This window comes from Coregonus clupeaformis, chromosome 15, assembly GCF_020615455.1.
Source record: "Coregonus clupeaformis isolate EN_2021a chromosome 15, ASM2061545v1, whole genome shotgun sequence".
Classification (NCBI taxonomy): domain Eukaryota; kingdom Metazoa; phylum Chordata; class Actinopteri; order Salmoniformes; family Salmonidae; genus Coregonus; species Coregonus clupeaformis.
In genome coordinates this window covers 42,740,975-42,764,985 of record NC_059206.1, presented here as the reverse complement: position 1 = coordinate 42,764,985, position 24,011 = coordinate 42,740,975, and the positions used below count along the sequence as shown (strand labels likewise).

The window sequence follows — 24,011 nt, the reverse complement described above, 5'->3', positions numbered from 1 at the left end:
GTTAATAAAACAAATCTAAATTACCTCCTGAAAATAACATTGGATTGTTTCTGGGAGTGGTCATTGGTCACCTACACATTTGTAAAATATATAAATCTGGTTAAACAATCCTCCAATATAAACATATGCCCACACTAGCTAGCACCAGGTAGCCTGTCCAACTCTTGCATATCACCTATAATACAGTAGATGGCAATAATGCGCAGAAGCACATCATAGTTAGCAGGCTAGAAGAAGACAAATTGCTAGCCTGTGGAATCTGCATCGTTTTAGCTATGAAAAATAGAAAGACAACTTGACAATTGTTCTTGAGATATCCTTTTAAACATTCATAATGATGCTCAGGCTATTGGTAGATCGTATTTGGCCGGATTAACTAGCTCCGCAATATCTGGTGCTAAATTACCTCTTTGTCTTTGTTCCAAAAATTTCAACTGAGAATGCTTGTTGTTTAGTACAGTAGTAGCTAGCTACGCCTGGTGACCTGTCACAGCTGAGCTTGCTAGCAACATAGCTAGGCTTGCTTAAATTAATTGACAACAAAGCTTTCTAGCCGACGGGTTTGCCTTGTTATAGATATATCAGGTAAATTACATTTCTGTATATCGTAAATTATCTAGCTATTACATTTATTAAATACCCGATCGCACGCTAAGTGTAGCTAGCTGTGTTGTGTATGTAGCTAGCTAAGGAGCTGTGGCAACAACAAAAACAATAATAGCTGAACAAAGTGCCTGAGGTTGTAAGCTAGCTACCATAGGATTGTTGATGTCAGAGAACAGGATTTACTTGTGTTCATAATTTATGCTTTCGACATACACTATATATACAAAAGTATGTGGACACCCCTTCAAATTAGTGGATTATGCTATTTCAGCCACACCCGTTGCTGGCAAGGGTATAAAATCGAGCACAAAGCCATGCAATCTCAATAGACAAACATTGGCAGTAGAATGGCCTTACTGAAGAGCTCAGTGACTTTCAACGTGGCACCATCATAGGATGCCACCTTTCCAACAAGTCAGTTAGTCAAATTCCTGCCCTGCTAGAGCTGCCCCGGTCAACTGTAAGTGATGTTATTGTGAAGTGGAAACGTCTAGGAGCAACAATAGCTCAGCCACAATAGCTCAGTACACAAGCTCACAGAACGGGACCGCCGAGTGCTGAAGTGCGTACAGAGTAAAAATCGTCTGACCTCGTTTGCAACACTCACTACCGAGTTCCAAACTGCCTCTGGAAGCAACATCCGCACAATAACTGTTCATCAGGACCTTCATGAAATGGGTTTCCATGGCCGAGCAGCTGCACAGAAGCCTAAGATCACCATGCGCAATGCCAAGTGTCGGCCGCCGCCATTGGACTCTGGAGTAGTGAAAACACGTTCTCTGGAGTGATGAATCACGCTTCACCATCTGGCAGTCCGATGGACGAATCTGGGTTTGGCGAATGCCAGGAGAATGCTACCTGCCACAATGTATAGTACCAACTGTAAAGTTTGATGGAGGAGGAATAATAGTCTGGGGCTGTTTTTCATGGTTCGGGCTAAAGCCCTTAGTTCCAGTGAAGGGAAATCTTAGGGAAATCTTAACGCTACAGCATACAATTTACATTCTAGACGATTCTGTGCTTCCAACTTTGTGGCAACAGTTTGGGGAAGGCCCGTTCCTGTTTCAGCATAACAATGCCCCTGTGCACAAAGCAAGGTCCATACATAAATGGTTTGTCGAGATCAGTGTGGAAGAACTTGACTGGCCTGCACAGAGCCCTGACCTCAACCCCATCGAACACCTTTGGGATGAATTGTAACGCCAACTGCGAGCCAGGCCTAATCGCCCAACATCAGTGCCCGACCTCATTAATGCTCTTGAGGCTGGATTGGAAGCAAGTCCCTGCAGCACTGTTCCAACATCTAGTGGAAAGCCTTCCCAGAACAGTGGAGGCTGTTACTTTTACATTTTAGTCATTTAGCAGACACTCTTATCCAGAGCGACTTACAGTTAGTAAGTGCATACATTTTCATACATACATTTTACTGTTATAGCAGTAAAAAGGGGGACCAACTCCATATTAATGCCCATGATTTTTGAATGAGATGTTTGACAAACAGGTGTCCACATACCTTTGATCATGTAGTGTATATGAACAACTGTGAATGTTCTCCAGCTCTGAACCTAGATGATAACTTTCAGAAATAGTTACTCATCAACAACAAAGTGACCTAATCTAGTTTACCCCTGAGTAGTGAAACTCATATGAATTACAATGCATCCATGCATTTGAGGTTGCTGATGGTCTTGTTTTGTGTGTAGTGTGCAGGGGAGAGATGGGCACCCTGGGCAGCCGGATGCAGGCCTCCTCCCAGGATCCAGAGGAAGCAGTTGAGACGGCATGTGCCAGTGGCAAGCATGGATGTGAGTGCAGAAAGAGGAAACGGACTGCACACTGCGACTGTGACAGTGAGCCTGATGAGGAAGATGCCTTACTGGACACACCACGGAGGTGAGAAGAGCCACACACATCACACTGGAAACACACACATACACACAACTTCACGAACACAAGTGACACACACACACACAGAGCAGGCCAGAGTAAGAGAAAAACACACTAAAGGTCTACACAAACAGAGCCCCGTTTGCGGCGAGCTCTACGTAGTTCCACGTACATTTGTGCGGCTGAATTTTTGGAACGCGACGCAAATGGACCTCCGTCAGCTCTGTTTGCGTAGACTGTGTAGAGAGCCCTTTACAGCACAGGTGAGGTATTCACACATCTCTCATGTCTTTCAAATGGCCAGCCTGTTTCTAACCTAGGCCTGCCCTCTGCTGGTTTTATTTTGGAATTGTAACAGGAAGAAGCTAAAGAGCACTTCTAAGTACATCTATCAGACCTTGTTCCTGAACGGGGAGAACAGTGACATCCGCATCTGTGCCTTGGGGCAGGAGTGGAACCTGCACAAAGTCTACCTCTGCCAGGTTAGTGCACTGTTCTGTGTATACTATACACTGTAGTCTCTACAAAGCCAATGCCTGTGACTCATTCCACTCCTTCTCTTTCTCCTCCCTGTGTTTTAATTATGTAGTCGGGGTATTTCTCCAGCATGTTCAGTGGATCCTGGAAGGAGTCCAACATGATGGTCATACCGTTAGAGATCCCAGACCAGAACATCGACACAGAGGGTGAGGACTTAAGTCACTGTCAGGCAGTGTTGTACTCACTAAACCTTGAGTCCAAGTTGACTCCGCTGTGCTCGAGTCGAGTCTAGAAGTCCCTATGGCTGGAGTCCAAGTATGAGTCTTCAATGGTCGAGTCACGAGTTAAAACCCGATACTAGTATTGTTTTCAATTTCGTAAAGCAGTTTGTGTTTCTTAACCAGGCAAAGCTAAATAGTTGGCTGGTGGTTACGGGGAAGCAAGACAGTCGCTTGCGCAATGTGTCGCTTAGCCTATGATTGGAGCGGAGCCTGCCTGCTTGTCTGCGCACAATCATCGCTTGCTCCCCTGCAGCTCACCAGCTGATGTAGGCTGCATGTGCCGGGTGTGGCTCATCCTTCCCACTGCTAGAGAATAGAACCTTTGCAGATCTGCGCACCCAGTGCTGCTAATATTCTGTTTATCATAGTAACCTATTCAGTCGAAGTGCAAATACAAGTCACAAGAAGGCAAATCCCATTCACCAATGGTCGAGTCCAGGTTGAGTCACAAGTCGTGAAAATCGGGACCCAAGTACTACAATACTGCTGTCAGGAACAAAATACTACAAATCGCTTTGTTTATGTCACTGAACTCCTTTTTTGCAGTTACTATACTCATTTATCTTTGTGGTGTGTGTGTGTCTTTAGCTCTGCAGGTAGTGTTTGGATCTCTGTACCGGGATGATGTTCTGATCAAGCCCAGCAGGGTGGTCAGTATCCTAGCAGCAGCTTGTATGCTCCAACTGGTCAGTAGATTATCATTATCACACTACAGTATATTTTACATAGAATGTAACGGTATACAATGTAGTGATAATGTTGAGATGATAGTGATATGTGTGAGTTGAAAGTTAAACTTGCTGGAATGAATGAGAATAGATGATCAAAGGCGACAATAAGCCATGCCTTGTGTCTTTGCAGGATGGTCTGATCCAGCAGTGTGGTGAGACCATGAAGGAGAACGTCAGTGTCAAGACCGTGTGTGGCTACTACTCCTCTGCCAGCATCTACGGCCTGGACTCTGTTATGAAGAAGTAAGCCCCATCATTACACTCCTGTTGAATAATATTACACATTTAATCATTTTCTTCTCACTGTACATGCTTATGCTTGTGTGTCTCCTGCAGGTGTCTGGAATGGCTCCTCAATAACCTCATGACTCATCAGAATGTTGACCTGATGAAGGAGCTGGGGTGCGTATCTTCAATGTTTTCATATTTTTCCCTATACACTATATATACAAAAGTATGTGGTCACCCTTCAAATTAGTGGATTTGGCTATTTCAGCCACACCTGTTGCTGACAGGTGTATAAAATCGAGCACACAGCCATGCAATCTCCATAGACAAACATTTGCATTAGAATGGCCTTACTGATGAAGAGCTCAGTGGCTTTCAACGTGGCACCGTCATAGGATGCCACCTTTCCAACAAGTCAGTTGGTCAAATTTCAGCCTTGGTGGCACAAAAGAATCAAAGGTCTGACTGCACGGACATGCTTGGGAAAAATGGTTACAACGGGGGACCAGAGTGTTTGTGTCTCCATCACCTAGGACTTGACATAGGTTCATCAAATCTCAAATTTCTGTCAGTTTTTGCTCAATCTTGCATGCTTTCTCAAACAGCTGTAACTGTATATGCATTTGTAAATCAGGTCCTTTCTTGAGTTGGGCTCTGGGAAGTATAAATCGTGGAGCATCTGAGCTTATGGTTGATTGTGGAGGAAAGGGGTTGAGTGTGTTAGAGTATGTGCGTGTGTGTGTATCCCACATCTGTTGCAAGGGGGTAAGGATGTTAGGGAGAATATAGGATGAACCACAATAATTGTTTGCTAAAATAATAATTGCTTGACAAAAATGTAATGTAATACAATGGCAATCCGGGTTATAGGTAACAATCTTTCGCATGAACTTCCAACATTATTACGGATATTAATTGATAATGATGGAAATTAAGATATGCAAGATATTTGAATAGATATATATTTTTAATAGCTATATATATATATATATATATATATATATATACATACATACATACATACAGTGAGGGGAAAAAAGTATTTGATCCCCTGCTGATTTTGTACGTTTGCCCACTGACAAAGAAATGATCAGTCTATAATTTTAATGGTAGGTTTATTTGAACAGTGAGAGACAGAATAACAACAACAAAATCCAGAAAAACGCATGTCAAAAATGTTATAAATTGATTTGCATTTTAATGAGGGAAATAAGTATTTGACCCCCTCTCAATCAGAAAGATTTCTGGCTCCCAGGTGTCTTTTATACAGGTAACGAGCTGAGATTAGGAGCACACTCTTAAAGGGAGTGCTCCTAATCTCAGCTTGTTACCTGTATAAAAGACACCTGTCCACAGAAGCAATCAATCAGATTCCAAACTCTCCACCATGGCCAAGACCAAAGAGCTCTCCAAGGATGTCAGGGACAAGATTGTAGACCTACACAAGGCTAGAATGGGCTACAAGACCATCGCCAAGCAGCCTGGTGAGGTGACAATAGTTGGTGCGATTATTCGCAAATGGAAGAAACACAAAATAACTGTCAGTCTCCCTCGGCCTGGGGCTCCATGCAAGATCTCACCTCGTGGAGTTGCAATGGTGAGGAATCAGCCCAGAACTACACGGGAGGATCTTGTCAATGATCTCAAGGCAGCTGGGACCATAGTCACCAAGAAAACAATTGGTATCACACTACGCCGTGAAGGACTGAAATCCTGCAGCGCCCGCAAGGTCCCCCTGCTCAAGAAAGCACATATACAGGCCCGTCTGAAGTTTGCCAATGAACATCTGAATGATTCAGAGGAGAACTGGGTGAAAGTGTTGTGGTCAGATGAGACCAAAATCGAGCTCTTTGGCATCATCTGAACTCGCCGTGTTTGGAGGAGGAGGAATGCTGCCTATGACCCCAAGAACACCATCACCACCATCAAACATGGAGGTGGAAACATTATGCTTTGGGGGTGTTTTTCTGCTAAGGGGACAGGACAACTTCACCACATCAAAGGGACGATGGACGGGGCCATGTACCGTCAAATCTTGGGTGAGAACCTCCTTCCCTCAGCCAGGGCATTGAAAATGGGTCGTGGATGGGTATTCCAGCATGACAATGACCCAAAACACACGGACAAGGCAACAAAGGAGTGGCTCAAGAAGAAGCACATTAAGGTCCTGGAGTGGCCTAGCCAGTCTCCAGACCTTAATCCCATAGAAAATCTATGGAGGGAGCTGAAGGTTCGAGTTGCCAAACGTCAGCCTCGAAACCTTAATGACTTGGAGAAGATCTGCAAAGAGGAGTGGGACAAAATCCCTCCTGAGATGTGTGCAAACCTGGTGGCCAACTACAAGAAACGTCTGACCTCTGTGATTGCCAACAAGGATTTTGCCACCAAGTACTAAGTCATGTTTTGCAGAGGGGTCAAATACTTATTTCCCTCATTAAAATGCAAATCAATTCATAACATTTTTGACATGCGTTTTTCTGAATTGTTTTGTTGTTATTCTGTCTCTCACTGTTCAAATAAACCTACCATTAAAATTATAGACTGATCATGTCTTTGTCAGTGGGCAAACATACAAAATCAGCAGGGAATCAAATACTTTTTTCCCTCACTGTACAGTGGGGAGAACAAGTATTTGATACACTGCCGATTTTGCAGGTTTTCCTACTTACAAAGCATGTAGAGGTTTGTAATTTTTATCATAGGTACACTTCAACTGTGAGAGATGGAATCTAAAACAAAAATCCTGAAAATCACATTGTATGATTTTTAAGTAATTAATTTGCATTTTATTGCATGACATAAGTATTTGATCACCTACCAACCAGTAAGAATTCCAGCTCTCACAGACCTATTAGTTTTTCTTTAAGAAGCCCTCCTGTTCTCCACTCATTACCTGTATTAACTGCACCTGTTTGAACTCGTTACCTGTATAAAAGACACCTGTCCACACACTCAATCAAACAGACTCCAACCTCTCCACAATGGACAAGACCAGAGCGCTGTGTAAGGACATCACAAGGCTGGGATGGGCTACAGGACAATAAGCAAGCAGCTTGGTGAGAAGGCAACAACTGTTGGCGCAATTATTAGAAAATGGAAGAAGTTCAAGATGACGGTCAATCACCCTCGGTCTGGGGCTCCATGCAAGATCTCACCTCGTGGGGCATCAATGATCATGAGGAAGGTGAGGGATCAGCCCAGAACTACACGGCAGGACCTGGTCAATGACCTGAAGAGAGCTGGGACCACAGTCTCAAAGAAAACCATTAGTAACACACTACGCCGTCATGGATTAAAATCCTGCAGCGCACGCAAGGTCCCCCTGCTCAAGCCAGCGCATGTCCAGGCCCGTCTGAAGTTTGCCAATGACCATCTGGATGGTCCAGAGGAGGAATGGGAGAAGGTCATGTGGTCTGATGAGACAAAAATAGAGCTTTTTGGTCTAAACTCCACTCGCCGTGTTTGGAGGAAGAAGAAGGATGAGTACAACCCCAAGAACACAATTGTTACGTGAATTATTTAACAAACTATTTCAGTGTCTCTGTGCGTCTCCCAAAAGGTTGTAAGTCTTTTGGGATTTAAATAACGGACAGAGTCTCGATCTGCATAGTCAGAGATTTATTCATTGAGAATTCTGCCATCACAATTTTAGAGTCCATCTTTTATACTCATACGTCATACAAAAAAATCCCTCCCCTCTATAGGCGGGCTGTAGTTTTCCACTCCAAAACCGCTCTCCTGACCATCAGTTCACACACACACCATATACACACACACACACACACACACACACACACACAAGCCTAACAGTTTCTCTACTCCCTAAATTCCTCAATTATCTTGGTTTCTCAGTTGCCTGTAGCCTTTCTCCTTGTCTTTTGTTGTCTGGCCTAACTCTTACTCACATTGCTAAATAGTAACACAATATCATAATATTTACTACACTCACACATTCTAACATATTTCACACAGTTTCAGGGTGTAATAATTAGTCATTAATAATTAATCTATCAATTCCACCCTTTGACTAAATATTACACACATACAAAATATATGTTGTTATAGAAATGAATCACACTCATTGAAGTATATAAGTTGGTTTGCATATAAAAACATTACAGGTTCATCAGGGTTACCCCATGATTAAAAGCGTAACGTTACTTTTTAGCAATGGTAACTAGTACATCATACTTAAAACAAGACTTTAATTCACAAAAGATCATTACAATAACTTTTAAACTAGAGATTTATATTTCTAGGAAAACATCCAGTCTCAAACTATCTGGATCGTCGTCGTCCTCCACCAAGCCTGGTAGGTCATATCCTTCATTCCTTAGGTCGGAGTCCGGGATTGGGCCGTATCTCACCATCTGTTGGGAAACCGCCTTCTCCATCGCCTTGCTCACCAACCTTCGGACACAGGGAATAAGACAACATCCACAAAGAACAAGCATTCCCATAGACGCGATTGCCGCGCCTAAAATAGTTACAACAATAGTTTTCCATTTACCAAACATTTTATCAAACCAACCAGTCATTGATGTATTCACCCCCCAGTTCTCAGCCCATTCTTTAATTAATGCAGTGAGACCTGCCAGCGCTCTAGTTACTGTACCATCTGGGGCTGTATTGTTGGGGATAAACATACAACAATGACCTCCCACCATTTTGCAAATCCGCCCTTCTCTGCTAAAAGCATTTAGAGAACAAAACTATTCTGCAGGTCATGAGTGAGGTGGCGGATAGTTGGCCTGAGATTCTCTTCACTGCATCCCCTGTCTAATTAACTAACCTTTGTAGATGTAATTAATCCAGTCAACATTTTTATCAATTGTAACCCACCAGAAAAACGTTGTTGTAAACCCTTCTCCAATTTGATCTGTGATTCGCATTACTTTGGTGTCTATAACATTGATAATCTCCGGGGTTCATGGTGAATTGGGGTGCCTTAGTATTATCCTTTTTAAGAGTGGTTATTTTAATATCAGAACAATTAGGTGAGGTTTGGTTTGATCCCAAATCTATCACACAAGAGAACATGGTCTGAGGCATAGGTTTAGTTACAAGTGTTGGCCTACCTGTTGAACAGGCATAACAATTAGTTTGACCCAACGCCCTAGCTGTGTAGTTCATCCACCTTACCCAGAAGTTCTCATTTGAAATTCCTTCTACTTCTCCTTGGTTCATTTCCTGCAAGAGGAAATATTCTACCCTTGGTGGTTTAGTGCTCTTCAGGATTCCTTCTGAGGGCCTTCCAAGGGATGTCAAGACTATTTGTTGATACCTCTAGTGATAACATTGGATCTACCTGCTGATCTGTCTCGGAGGTGGAAGATTCAATTTTCTCCTGAAAAATGAACCTCAAACGTATATCTGCCCCGAAATCATCAACACAGGCCCAATAGTTCCTTGCTATGTCATCTTGCATAATTGACTTTACCGTTATCACCAGTTCCGTTTTTACATTTATCATGGGTTTGTTTAATTCCCCCATCGGTGTACTGCGTCCATTCCATTCTCATAGTATGTTCCCCCAGGTATGTTTAAACACCCTTGCCCAAGGACATGAGCGTTCCCCAGTGCAAATGTATTTACCATACCTTCTAGGACCTAACTTTCTTGTACACACCCCCTTCTTACCAAAGCCCCCAAAACCTCCTATCTCTTCATGGGAGAAGTCGAATGGTATCTTGAATCCCCCATCTTGTCCTAAACTGACTTTAACTATTAAAATAATCATTCCCCCAATAGTCTTTCTTGGTTTCAGTATTTATACGAGATCGAAAGTGCATCATTTCCCTGTTTAGGTTGACCTGGATTAATCCATAATATGGTTAACATGATGATGCAGCTCAGAGTCCCCCAAAATCCCCAAAACCGCCATCCCAATCCTGTCCCTGACTCACCTGCCTGGTACTTCCCCATACCCACACCTCTATAAACACCCCACAGTGATGAAAGGTCGGGGTAGGGTTTCTTCGTTAACAGAGTTTACCCCCGAACCCTAATGGGTCAGTTCTTCTCTTTAACTCTGTGTGTGTTCAACAGTGTTGGTATGTGGGACTACCTTTTTGCAGTGGGTAACGTTGACCCAAGTGGCTCTCTCAGCTATTGTTATAGCGAAGGCAGTTACCAATAGGACTTGGTATGGTCCCTCCCAGTGTGACTGCTTTCAATCCTTTTTCCTCATTGATTGGTTCCACACCCAGTCTCCAGGTTATATAGAGTGGGTCACCTTCTCCTTTAGTTCACCTGTGGGGCACAAAACCTTTGACATACAGGTGTGGTTAATAAACTACCTTCTCACGTGTTCTGCTAGGGTGCTCTCTAGTTCTATGTCTGCCTGTCTGGTCCTGCCAACTGTGGCATTCTGTAAGGTCTTCCAAACACTTTCTCAAAGGGGGATAACCCATCTTTATCTGGGGTTACTCTACATTTCTTCCCTTCACTCCGTGATAACTCTATAAAATCCATTTCCAATTGCTGGAAAGGGTACTTAGCCGGAGGATACTCACCCTGAGGTGCCCTTTGTCTGCCCTGGTGATTATTCTGAGCACAGATAACAGATCTTGAACAAAAGTTTTTTAAATTTATTTATATAATTAGTAATCCCAAATGCAACAGTGTTGTCTAATCTGCTCTACCTACCATCCATCCCTCCTTTTGACACATGTCACTGCCCATGTGTCAATATTACCACCTACCTAAACAATCACTTAGGTAAAATTGGTAATTTATCATCCAATTGCCATCCCTTATTTATTTTTGAGACTGTCCCTTGCTTCTTTATTGCTCCTATCTTCCTGATCTCATTACTAAATAAATGATCTAGGTAATAGCTGTTTCGCATTAGATTGTGCCTTCCTCTGATTACTGCAGATCATTGCATTAATTTAGTTTCAAATACCAACTTGTTGTTTATTAAAGCATACTAAAAATGAAATTTAAATGACAACATTTGATAATACCTCAACTTACTTCTATCCCGTAAAAGTAATCCAAGATTAGTACAATTTACTAGCAACAGGTATCCCTCATTCAGGGAAAGCTCTCTCTCTCTCTTCTGTTGTTTTATGGTTCAAATCATATTATTACCTAATTATAATCTTCTTCACACTTGTCACAGTATTATAAATTACCCTCAACTTAGTTTATTTTACTATCTTAAAGTCTTCCTCTCATGCCTTTAGAATTTACCAGTGTGGATGATTAATTAACACCAGAAAGTTAAAACAGAGTTCAGAGGCAATTGAAATTATTCAACGAAGTGTTCCATCCCATAGTATACCAAACATTACCATTATTCTAAATATTTCATAAATGTTACTTATCCCAAGTGTTCATTAAGTCCTCATGACATTCATTCTCATAAGAAATCATATATACCCCAAACTCAGCCAAAACCGAAAAAATCCATAAAATCCTTCTTGTCTGTCTTTGCTACCGTAACCTCTCTTCTCTCCTAGGTGTTGACTAATAGTCTCACTGTCTCCCTGCTTACACTCGTGGACTTTGGAGAAGTCGGCATGTCTGTGATAATATTCTCTCAGATTATCACAGAGTTGTGCCAATTTATCTCCATAAGCCCCTCCTTCTGCCCACTCTAGAACCCCTGTATTCAGCTTAAAGCTGGCGGTCAGCCCTTCCATATCTCTTCTGAACTGGTGTACCCCCGTCTTAGGGTGGGGTATCCCTTCCACTGCTCTCACTAAATCTCTCTGCTTCGTTTACTAAATCCTGCCATTAGTAAATTCTATCCACACACCACCAAAAATGAATAACATATTTGCATACACATAACTAGAAAGCATGAATTTAATGCCATTCTTGCTTAAACAATGCAATTCAACCTTTCTCAAATCTAATTACCTCTGTTATCAACTAAAATTATAGCCACCTCTTATGAAACCCCCAATCTGTCATTGTTTAGAATACAGCAGATATAGGTAACTGTCTTTTCTAAGTAGGCTACAAATAACACCAAACACATGCTGTAGTTGACCAGCATATATTGAATTTATCTCCATAGTATTAATATCCAATGTAGTGATTGACGTTCCTTAATGGAAACCCTAAATTGGCTTTGTACAATATTATATTAATTATGTCTCACCCATGACGTATGTCTACGTTCGTGTGAGCAAGTTAATATATAATTATTATTCCAATTATTATTTTATTAAATCTCTAGCCTCTAATTCAACACAAAACCCCATCATCAAATGTACTCCCAGCAGAACTAAAAAAAAAAAAAAAAACAGACTGTGATTTCTAGGACACTGCACCTTTGTTTCTGGCCTCACTATCTCCCCGAGAATTGGCCCTCCCTCAAGGTCCCTCCCAATCTGCTCTTGGTAAACTGCAAACCTTTTATTGCTTCTGGTTTCATATGGTATTGCTTCTGATATGGCCTATGATTAGATTTGGGTATCACCTGTACTGGAATTACCCCTTTTATTAATCCTACGTCTGCTGGACCCCGGGACCACAAATGCTCTGGAATTTATTTTAAGTCTGACTCCTGTTGTTCTGTCAACAGGTATTCCTCTCCTCAGTATCTGCTATTCTCATCTAAATGTACTCCGGGAACTGAATTGGCTCTCCAATTCAATTTCCGACGATACCTATTTGTGGATGGGCTGTGTTGATCTCCACTCACAATATTGACCCAATCAGTGATCCTCTTACCCTTGGATACCCACTGGCCCATGTCTTTCCAGTCCTCTGCTGGCTCCTTTGCTAGGGACACATGTGGGCTCCATCTTTCCCTGAACATTGGGGCCCTAGTTCCACCTCCACTGCTGCGTGGGTGTTGTCATAGTGAAACCATTTCAAGGCTATAGTCCTTTCTGTGGTTTTAAATAATGCTTCCTCATAGATTGCATCTGGACCTGGGTGTTTGTTATACCAGAGAGTACAGTGTAGGTCATCGGGGGACATTTTAGTGGGGCCTGGTACTACATCATCAGCAAGTTCCATCAAGGTTTGGGGAATATCAGTTATTCCCCCCCTTAACAAATCTTGCCTATACCAATAACATGGCTCCCCTTCCCCACAGACCACCATATTGTCTCTATGTGTGCTTTCATTCCCCTCTCAGTGGAAATGACGGCCACATTCAACTTAGTCATTACATCACGTCCTAGTAAATTTACCGGACACAGCTTAGATATCAGGATGGGTATGGTTGCCTCTCCTCCTGATTGGTCATGTTTTAGGGTTATTGGGGCTGATAACCTTTCAATAAATTGATGACCAGAGGCAGATCGCACTATGATTTTCTCCCCATCAATCCTGACTCCATCTGGCACAGTCTGTTGCACAGATTGCTGTCCTGCAGGCTCCCGTATCACAAAGGAATTTAATTTTCTTACCCATTATTGTCAATGTCAAATAAGGTTTCTGTTCCTGTTGAAGTGCTAAGTCAATAGTAGCCAATTCTAACACCTCACAATTTGGATCAAATGGTTTCTTAGTCTTCCCCTCACTAGAGTCTACTCTTTCTCCCTCACGCTCAAAGCTGGGGGATGGACGTCTGTTAGGCTTCTCTCTTTTCTCTCTTCTCTCCCCGGTTTCCCTTCTTGCCCTCTCCTTTATGTTTGCAGCGGGAAATGTTATGGCCTATCTTGCCACAGTATTTACACGGGGCCTCACATTCTTTGGCGAAGTGCCCTCCCTTGTTACAGTTAAAGCCCCTATTCTCCCCCCGTGGCCTTCACTCTTTCCTGCCTTATCTCCTCTCTCTCCTAGGTTTCTAGTTCTACCCGCCATCTCTCCCAGAGTGGCAATTAGGTACTCTGCATTTTCCTCTTCTTTCTTGGCTCTGTCCTGTCTGTTATTCTGCTCATGATGGATTGCATGTCTCTCTGAGGCTATTACACAATTCAGTTATTTTCCCAACATACTCTCCGTGATCGGCCCATGGCAAAAGTGTCCTCTGGGCATCCCCTGAAACCCACTGCCCTCTAACGGCAGCCAAAACCTTACTATTCCTCTTTTGGGGTGGGTCATTCCTTCTACCGCTCTGGCCACGTCCTCTGTGTTCATGGCCTGTCTGCTAAATGGCATATTATTATTATTGTATACATCTAAGGTTGCTGGGGCCCCTTTCATTCCCCGCCAGTAGATTAGGTAAGGCTATCAGTGGGTACTGGCCCCCTCCTACTCTCTCTCTCTCACTGCTTCTTTCTCCTTTACACACCTTATGTATCTGTTTTAAGCATGGATTCGAGTTTATCTGCGTCTAGATGTCCCTCAAAACCATACCTCTCCCTCCACCTGGTTACATAATGGAGATTTCTTCTATCCCTGGATTCCATTTTAATTACATCAAGTATTTCTCGTCCCCAGTAAATTCTGGGACCTCTTGTGAGGATTTGCCCCCCATGGTTGGTACTGTTAAAAATCCCTTAGCCACCTCTTCTATATAACAAGTCAATTTAACAAGTAATTAAAAACAGCTTCACACCACAACACCTGGAATCACCCCTTCCTGTATATGTAATCTTGACTAGTCCCCCAGAATTATCTCATACTTTACGGAGGAATTTATCCCCACAACGTAATCTTGATAATTCCTGACAGTCTCATACAACAGGAATGGGTTCTCCCTCTTCTCTATACAACCACCTGGAACCACCCCTTCCTGTATATGTAGTCTTGACTAGTCCCCCAGAATTATCTCATACTTTACGGAGGAATTTATCCTCACAATGTAATCTTGATAATTCCTGACAGTCTCATACAACAGGAATGGGTTCTCCCTCCTCTATACAACCACCTGGAATTATTCATAGATGTGACTTTTGAGCAAACATTAGGTCTCACACGTATACAACCTTACATGATTATTGGTTAACACCATCGGTAACCCGGAGTTTGTAAGGCTCCAGAACGGATAGAGTTACAGCAAAATCTACAGTTGTTTGTGACTTTTGACTTTACTAATATTCTATTTCTCACACATGCTATTTTAATTCCTTCTGGTGTACTTTTTGTATTTGTTTAACCCGGATTATTTGTTGACTGTTCTATAATCTCTTACAGGTTACATCCCATAGGTGTACTTTTAATAGTTCCTTCTATTTCAACACCGGGTAGTTTCTTTTGGTAATGGCCTATTACCGTGAATCGTTACGGAACCACCAACATTTCACTTAAAATGGCTACGCATTTATCATTGATTTGTTACTTTTCAATATTTTAGCAAGTTCTCAAATCAATTTCACCAAGTAATGAATAAAGACTACTGACCTTATCCTTGCAGCCGAGATTCAATGTAGGTTTGGATTCCGTCACCGTCTCTGTCATTAATCAGGTGTCCTCTGGCCTGTTTTAGCCCTTAATGTCAAAGGGCAGGACTTTCTATTTACGAATGTATCATTCGCCCGTCGACGGTTTTCAGAGTTACCTGGAATGACAGAAGCAGGGTATTGGAATCCGGCTCGAAGGACCAAGCTGTTACGTGAATTATTTAACAAACTATTTGTGTCTCTGTGCGTCTCCCAAAAGGTTGTACGTCTTTTGGGATTTAAATAACGGACAGTCTCTCGATCTGCATAGTCAGAGGTTTATTCATTGAGAATTCTGCCATCACAATTTCAGAGTCCATCTTTTATACTCATACGTCATACAATGTGATTTTCTGGATTCGGCAGTGTATCAAATACTTGTTCTCCCCACTGTAGAAGCATATATACAGTGGGGAGAACAAGTATTTGATACACTGCCAATTTTGCAGGTTTTCCTACTTACAAAGCATGTAGAGGTCTGAAATTGTTATCATAGGTACACTTCAACTTTGAGAGACGGAATCTAAAACAAAAATCCAGGAAATCACATTGTATGATTTTTAAGTAATTCATTTGCATTTTATTGCATGACATAAGTATTTGATATATCAGAAAAGCAGAACTTAATATTTGGTACAGAAACCTTTGTTTGCAATTACAGAGATCATACGTTTCCTGTAGGTCTTGACCAGGTTTGCACACACTTCAGCAGGATTTTGGCCCACTCCTCCATACAGACCTTCTCCAGATCCTTCAGGTTTCGGGGCTGTCGCTGGGCAATACTGACTTTCAGCTCCCTCCAAAGATGTTCTATTGGGTTCAGGTCTGGAGACTGGCAAGGCCACTCCAGGACCTTGAGATGCTTCTTACGGAGCCACTCCTTAGTTGCCCTGGCTGTGTGTTTCGGGTCGTTGTCATGCTGGAAGACCCAGCCACGACCCATCTTCAATGCTCTTACTGAGTGAAGGAGGTTGTTGGCCAAGATCTCGCGATACATGGCCCCATCCATCCTCCCCTCAATACGGTGCAGTCGTCCTGTCCCCTTTGCAGAAAAGCATCCCCAAAGAATGATGTTTCCACCTCCATGCTTCACGGTTGGGATGGTGTTCTTCGGGTTGTACTCATCCTTCTTCTTCCTCCAAACACGGCGAGTGGAGTTTAGACCAAAAAGCTATATTTTTGTCTCATCAGACCACATGACCTTCTCCCATTCCTCCTCTGGGTCATCCAGATGGTCATTGGCAAACTTCAGACGGGCCTGGACATGCGCTGGCTTGAGCAGGGGGACCTTGCGTGCGCTGCAGGATTTTAATCCATGACGGCGTAGTGTGTTACTAATGGTTTTCTTTGAGACTGTGGTCCCAGCTCTCTTCAGGTCATTGACCAGGTCCTGCTGTGTAGTTCTGGGCTGGTCCCTCACCTTCCTCATGCTCATTGATGCCCCACGAGGTGAGATCTTGCATGGAGCCCCAGACCGAGGGTGATTGACCATCATCTTGAACTTCTTCCATTTTCTAATAATTGCGCCAACAGTTGTTGCCTTCTCACCAAGCTGCTTGCCTATTGTCCTGTAGCCCATCCCAGCCTTGTGCAGGTCTACAATTTTATCCCTGATGTCCTTACACAGCTCTCTGGTCTTGGCTATTGTGGAGAAGTTGGAGTCTGTTTGATTGAGTGTGTGGACAGGTGTCTTTTATACAGGTAACGAGTTCAAACAGGTGCAGTTAATACAGGTAATGAGTGGAGAACAGGAGGGCTTCTTAAAGAAAAACTAACATGTCTGTGAGAGCCGGAATTCTTACTGGTTGGTAGGTGATCAAATACTTATGTCATGCAATAAAATGCAAATTAATTACTTTAAAATCATACAATGTGATTTTCTGTCTCTCACAGTTGAAGTGTACCTATGATAAAAATTACAGACCTCTACATCCTTTGTAAGTAGGAAAAGCTGCAAAATCAGCAGTGTATCAAAAACGTGTTCTCCCCACTGTATGTGTGTGTATATATGTATATATTGTATATATATATATATATATATATATATATATATATATATATATATATATATATATATATATATATATATACACACACACATACTACCGTTCAAAAGAGCCGTCCGTTCAAAATGTGCCTTTTAAAATGATAAACTTGGATTAGCAAACACAACAGTGCCATTGGAACACAGGACTGATGATTGCTGATAATGGGCCTCTGTACGCCTATGTAGATATTCCATTACAAATCAGCAGTTTCCAGCTACAATAGCCATTTACAACATTAACAATGTCTACACTGTATTTCTGATCAATTTGATGTTATTTTAATGGACAAAAAATTGCTTTTCTTTCTAAATCAAGGACATTTCTAAGTGATCCCAAACTTTTGAACGGGTGTGTGTGTGTCAAGCAATGTAATTGTCTGCATCACTTCCAATCCCCCATGTTTTTTTTCTCTCGCAAAAAATAAATGTCCTCTCACTGTCAACTGTGTTTATTTTCAGCAAACATAACATGTGTAAATATTTGTATGAACATAACAAGATTCAACAACTGCGACATAAACTGAACAAGTTCCACAGACATGTGACTAACAGAAATTGAGTAATGTGTCCCTGAACAAAGGGGGTCAAAATCAAAAGTAACAGTCAGTATCTGGTGTTGCACCAGCTGCATTAAGTACTGCAGTGCATCTCCTCCTCATGGACTGCACCATATTTGCCAGTTCTTGCTGTGAGATGTTACCCCACTCTTCCATCAAGGCACCTGCAAGTTCCCAGACATTTCTGGTGGGAATGGCCCTAGCCCTCACCCTCTGATCCAACAGGTCCCAGACGTGCTCAATGGGATTGAGATCCGGGCTCTTCGCTGGCACCATCGAGAGCATCCTGACTGGTTGCATCACCGCCTGGTATGGCAACTGCTTGGCCTCCGACCGCAAGGCACTACAGAGGGTAGTGCGTACGGCCCAGTACAGCACTGGGGCCAAGCTTCCTGACATCCAGGACCTCTATACCAGGCGGTGTCAGAGGAAGGCCCTCAAGATTGTCGAGGACTCCAGCCAACCTAGTCGTGGACTGTTCTCTCTGCTACCGCACGGCAAGCGGTACCGGAGCGCCACGTCTAGGTCCGGGGGGCTTCTCAACAGCTTCTACCCCCAAGCCATAAGACTCCTGAACAGCTAATCATGGCTACCCGGACTATTTGCACTGCCCCCCCACCCCCACCCCATCTTTTTACGCTGCTGCTACTCTGTTAATTATTTATGCATAGTCACTTTAACTCTACCCACATGTACATATTACCTCAACTACCTCAACTAACCGGTGCCCCCGCACATTGACTCTGCACCGGTACCCCCCTGTATATAGCCTCCCTACTGTTATTTTATTTTACTTCTGCTCTTTTTTTCTCAACGCTTTTTTGTTGTTTTATTTTACTTTTTTATTAAAAAATAAATGCATTGTTGGTTAAGGGCTGTAAGTAAGCATTTCACGGTAATGTCTACACCTGTTGTATTCGGCGCATGTGTAAATAAGATTTGATTTGATTTGGCCATGGCAGAACACTGACATTCCTGTCTTGCAGAAAATCACGCACAGAACGAGCAGTATGGCTGGTGGCATTGTCATGCTGGAGGGTCATGTCAGGATGAGCCTGAAGGAAGGGTACCACATGAGGGAGGAGGATGTCTTCCCTGTAACGCGCAGCTTTGAGATTGCCTGCAATGACAACAAGCTCAGTCCGATGATGCTGTGACACACCGCCCCAGACCATGACGGACCCTCCACCTCCAAATCGATCCCGCTCCAGAGTACAGGCCTCGGTGTAACGCTCATTCCTTCGACGATGAACACGAATCCGACCATCACCCCTGGTGAGACAAAACCGCGACTCGTCAGTGAAAAACACTTTTTGCCAGTCCTGTCTGGTCCAGCGACGGTGGGTTTGTGCCCATAGGCGATGTTGTTGCCGGTGATGTCTGGTGAGGACCTGCCTTACAACAGGCCTACAGGCCCTCAGTCCAGCCTCTCTCAGCCTATTGCGGACAGTCTGAGCACTGATGGAGGGATTGTGCATTCCTGGTGTAACTCGGGCAGTTGTTGTTGCCATCCTGTACCTGTCCCGCAGATGTGATGTTCGGCTGTACCGATCCTGTGCAGGTGTTGTTACACGTGGTCTGCCACTGCGGGGACGATCAGCTGTCCTGGCCACATCTGCAGTCCTCATGCCTCCTTGCAGCAAGCCTAAGGCACGTTCACGCAGATGAGCAGGGATCCTGGGTATCTTTCTTTTGGTGTTTTTCAGAGTCAGTAGAAAGGCCTCTTTAGTGTCCTAAGTTTTCATAACTGTGACCTTAAATGCCTACCGTCTGTAAGCTGTTAGTGTCTTAACGACCGTTCCACAGGTGCATGTTCATTAATTGTTTATGGTTCATTGAACAAGCATGGGAAACGGTGTTTAAACCCTTTACAATGAAGATCTGTGAAGTTATTTGGATTTTTACGAATTGTCTTTGAAAGACGGTCCTGAAAAAGGGACATTTCTTTTTTTGCTGAGTGTGTGTAATATATATATACTTATTTTCCACCATAATTTGCAAATAAATTCATTAAAAATCCTACAATGTGATTTTCTGGAAAAAAAATTCTCAATTTGTCTGTCATAGTTGACGTGTACCTATGATAAATTACAGGCCTCATCTTTTTAAGTGGGAGAACTTGCACAATTGGTGGCTGACTAAATACTTTTTTTCCCCACTGTGTGTGTGTGTGTGTGTGTGTGTGTGTATATATGTGTATATATACTGTATATATGCGAGAAAAAAAACATGGGGGATTGGAAGTGATGCAGACAATTACATTGATGGAGGTTAAAATCTATCTGCAATATTAAAGCTGATCTACCCCCAATAAAAACATAAAAAATTAAAAAATCAGCGCTGCTAGAGCTGCCCCGGTCAACTGTAAGTGCTGTTATTGTGAAGTGGAAATGTCTAGGAACAACAACGGCTCAGCCCCGAAATGGTAGGCCACACAAGCTCACAGAACGGGACCGCTGAAGCGCGTAAAAATCATCTGTCCTCGGTGCAACACTCACTACCGATTTCCAATCTGCCTCTGGAAGCAACGTCAGCACAAGAACTGTTGTACATACTGGTAATAGAGGTTTACGTGTTGTGTGGTCAGTGAGCAGTGTTTGTGTCTGTGCTGTATCTGCAGAGTGGACGTGATGGAACCGCTGATCCAGTCATCTGACCTGTTCGTCATGCAGGTGGAGATGGACGTCTACACCGCCCTGAAAAAGGTACTACTGCAGCCATTTGGGCTGTCTCTACTGTAAGGAAGACTTATCTCCCCATTCCCCATCCCTTTGTTTTCATTCATACCCTCTCTTTGTAACCCTCCCTCTCCTCAGTGGATGTTCCTGCAGCTCAATCCATCCTGGGACGGTCCCATCAAGCAACTGCTGGCTGACGCTGACGCCTGGCTTTGCAAACGCAGAACTGGTACGTTCTGTTCTACAGTGCATGTCACAGCTAGCTACACGCCTATCTGAACAAAGGGTTGTAGAATATACACAGAGACGCTGGTTGACCAGACTTTTCTAATGGCCCTTATGTGCATGCTGTTGCAGAGTTGGGAGAGGAGGAGCCCTTCTTAAAAACAGAGGACGGCACTCCCTTTACTCCTGTCTTCAGACATGTGCGCCTACAATACATCATCAACGACCTGGCGTCTGCACGCATCCTGGAGAGAGACAACATTCTCCCACCTGGTAAGGTTGATGATTGGATAGTGGTTTATGTTTCACATTCACGTATGACTGTTTTAGTAGTCATTTTGATCTACTCTGTACAACTCCTCATACCACAGATTGGCTGACCTCCGTGTACAAAAGCCAGTGGTTTGCCATGCTACGGACGGAACACGACAATGACAATGGGTGAGAACTGGAGCTCCAAAGCTGCAACATCGCACCATGACAACATTAATGCCAATCTGCGACATTCAGTGACTGAAAATATATTTCTGCTTGTATAGAGCTCGGCAGCTTGTAGTCCTAAAACTCGGAAATGAGTTACCTCTGGTTCGATCAGCCATTCCTATGGCGAAAATGAATGGGGAAAGAATAGGGTTTTGGGATAAACGCCAAAAATAAGGTCCGAGGTTAACACAGGCTTAGGAGATCGTTCTATCAGTCAGTTAACATGAACTTTATGAATTATGAAGCCTTTATGTGCTTAGTGGGGGGGGGGTTTATTACATAAATGCTTCGAAATTCACAAAAAGTGACGTTAGCTGACAAAGATTATCTCCGAACAAAAGGTATAAGATCTCCTAAATCTGTGTTTACCACAGACCTTATTTTTGGCGTTTATCAAAAAACGGCATTCATTTCTACATAGGCTTTGTCCAATGAACCATGGCGGAGTTGGTGCTGACAAAAAGACGCCATTATTATTTCTCTCTATGCTAAGACATTTGTGTTTGTAGTCCACAGGATGCCAACAAGGAGGAGTTTGAGTCAAGCAGTATGAGGTGTGGCAGGAAACTGACCAAAGATGGAGATGTGAGTCAGACCATTAGTCTCTGTGTAATAAGGAAATCATTTATTCTGAATCATCATGCAATAAGAACTTAAAATCAAATAAAAGAGAATGTTTTAACTTTTTATTCTTGCTTAGTACTGTTGGAGGTGGACGGGCTTCAACTTTGGCTTTGACCTGCTGGTGACCTACACCAACCGCTTCATAGTGTTCAAGAGGAATACACTGAGCCAGCCATGTGGGGGAGCTGTGAGTCTGCAGCCTCGGAGGCATCTAGCATACAGGTAAGTGTTCCACGCTGCAGACAGGACCTAGGCTATGATCAGCACAACACGCATAGGACAGCTACAGATTTCAAAGGTTGGCAATGCATTGTGTGTAGTAGTAGTAATGGTATAATTATGTTCTGTATAACTGCCATGTGATTTACCTGTGCTCTACCAGGCCTGACTAGCCCCTCACCTGTCATTTGCTGTTTGTCTCTGTTCAGGTTACGCCTGGCCTCCTTTGATAACAGTGGGAAGCTGGTGTGTAGTCGATCCACTGGTTACCAGCTTCTCACCCTGGAGAAAGACCAGGTCAGTCAGACCACACATAATCCACGTTCTGAAATGTTCCTCCCCTCTTGAAATTAACACATCACTATCTTAAGTATTGCCTGAATCAGATTATATAATTATGGCTGTAACTTACATTCTGTGCTCTCCCTGTTCCTGTCTCTCTTCCAGGAGTATGTGGTGATGAACCTGGACAGTCGGCTCTTGTCGTTCCCCCTCTATGTGTGCTGTAACTTCCAGTACACATCTCCTCATATGGACCGCCGTCCTGATGCCCCTGAACCAGAGAGCAGCGCCCGCAGTGTATCCTGATATCAGCTCCACACCCTCAGCCCAGTCCCCTTATAATATAGGCTAGTCCTGTCCCAAACCAGCATCTTCCATGGTCCCTCTCTGATCTCAGGCTGTGGCCCACAGCTTCTACCCCACACAACCCTGGCAGCTGCATGCTCTTTAGCCCAGTCTGTTGTGTTTTGGGATACGTTGTGTTTTTCAAAAATATTTATCATTCTTCAGTTTTCATTTTATAACATTCATTATTTGAAGGTTCATTTTTTATTTCATTCATTTGACATGCCTTTTTTGTATAATTTATTGTGCTTTTTTTATGAAAGAAAAAACCCACAAAAAACCTTACACTGCCAAAATATTGTCCACACCAGTGGGCTGTGGTGCTATCAGAAGTGTGACCATGGTCATCTCTCACAGGGAATTATCAGTTACTAGGTCTGTACATCCATTACTATCCTCTATGTAATTACTAACACGTACAATATTGCTAATTGAGTATGTTGGCCACTATAGTGGGTCTGAATTAGATGTGAATTTCAAATACCTACGGCAGAATATGGTGCTGCTTTTAAACTTTCAAAATATTTGTTTAATTTCTAGTCTACATTTTGGATAATTGTAATATACATGCCATAATGTGTTGGACAAATATTTATTTTGGACCAAAGTGGCATGGCAGTCTTGACAAAATAGTTTACTGATCTACTGTCAGTTTGATCTACAGTGGTGGCTTATCTTTACACTGTGCAGTCATTCATGATATAGTACTATTCGTATTGTTGCGTTGTCGAGAAGAACCTGCAAGTAAGCATTTCGTTGGACAGTGTATACCATGTGTATCCTGTACATATGACTAATAACTTGAAACTTGTGCTGTAATATCCTCACTGAAATGCTGTCAATTAGTTTTTTTTACCATTTAGTCTGCATATATTTGTACATTATACAGATTTCACTATGCTGTACATGCTTAGTTATTAAAACTGGTGTTTTCAAAAGCTGTATATGGTGTGTGCATTACTATTCACATTTTGATGAATTGCCAAAAGACGCAGCTAGATAAAGAAATTCTGATTAAAAGATATTACCAATGCAATTCCACCCTTT

The 24,011-nt window shown here is 42.8% G+C and overlaps 1 protein-coding gene across 1 annotated transcript; it reads left to right on the top strand.

Moving 5' to 3' along the window:
• The first annotated feature begins 214 nt into the window (after positions 1–214).
• LOC121582407 (germ cell-less protein-like 1) lies at positions 215–23,908 on the top strand. The gene is made up of 15 exons (XM_041898162.2): positions 215–585; positions 2,310–2,499; positions 2,852–2,975; positions 3,083–3,179; positions 3,843–3,940; positions 4,116–4,228; positions 4,322–4,387; positions 20,729–20,813; positions 20,925–21,015; positions 21,144–21,284; positions 21,383–21,452; positions 22,004–22,079; positions 22,195–22,340; positions 22,547–22,634; positions 22,785–23,908. The coding sequence occupies exons 2-15, from the start codon at positions 2,324–2,326 to the stop codon at positions 22,923–22,925; spliced, it is 1,512 nt and encodes a 503-aa protein (XP_041754096.1). The 5' UTR covers positions 215–585; positions 2,310–2,323; the 3' UTR covers positions 22,926–23,908.
• Positions 23,909–24,011: the final 103 nt, after the last annotated feature.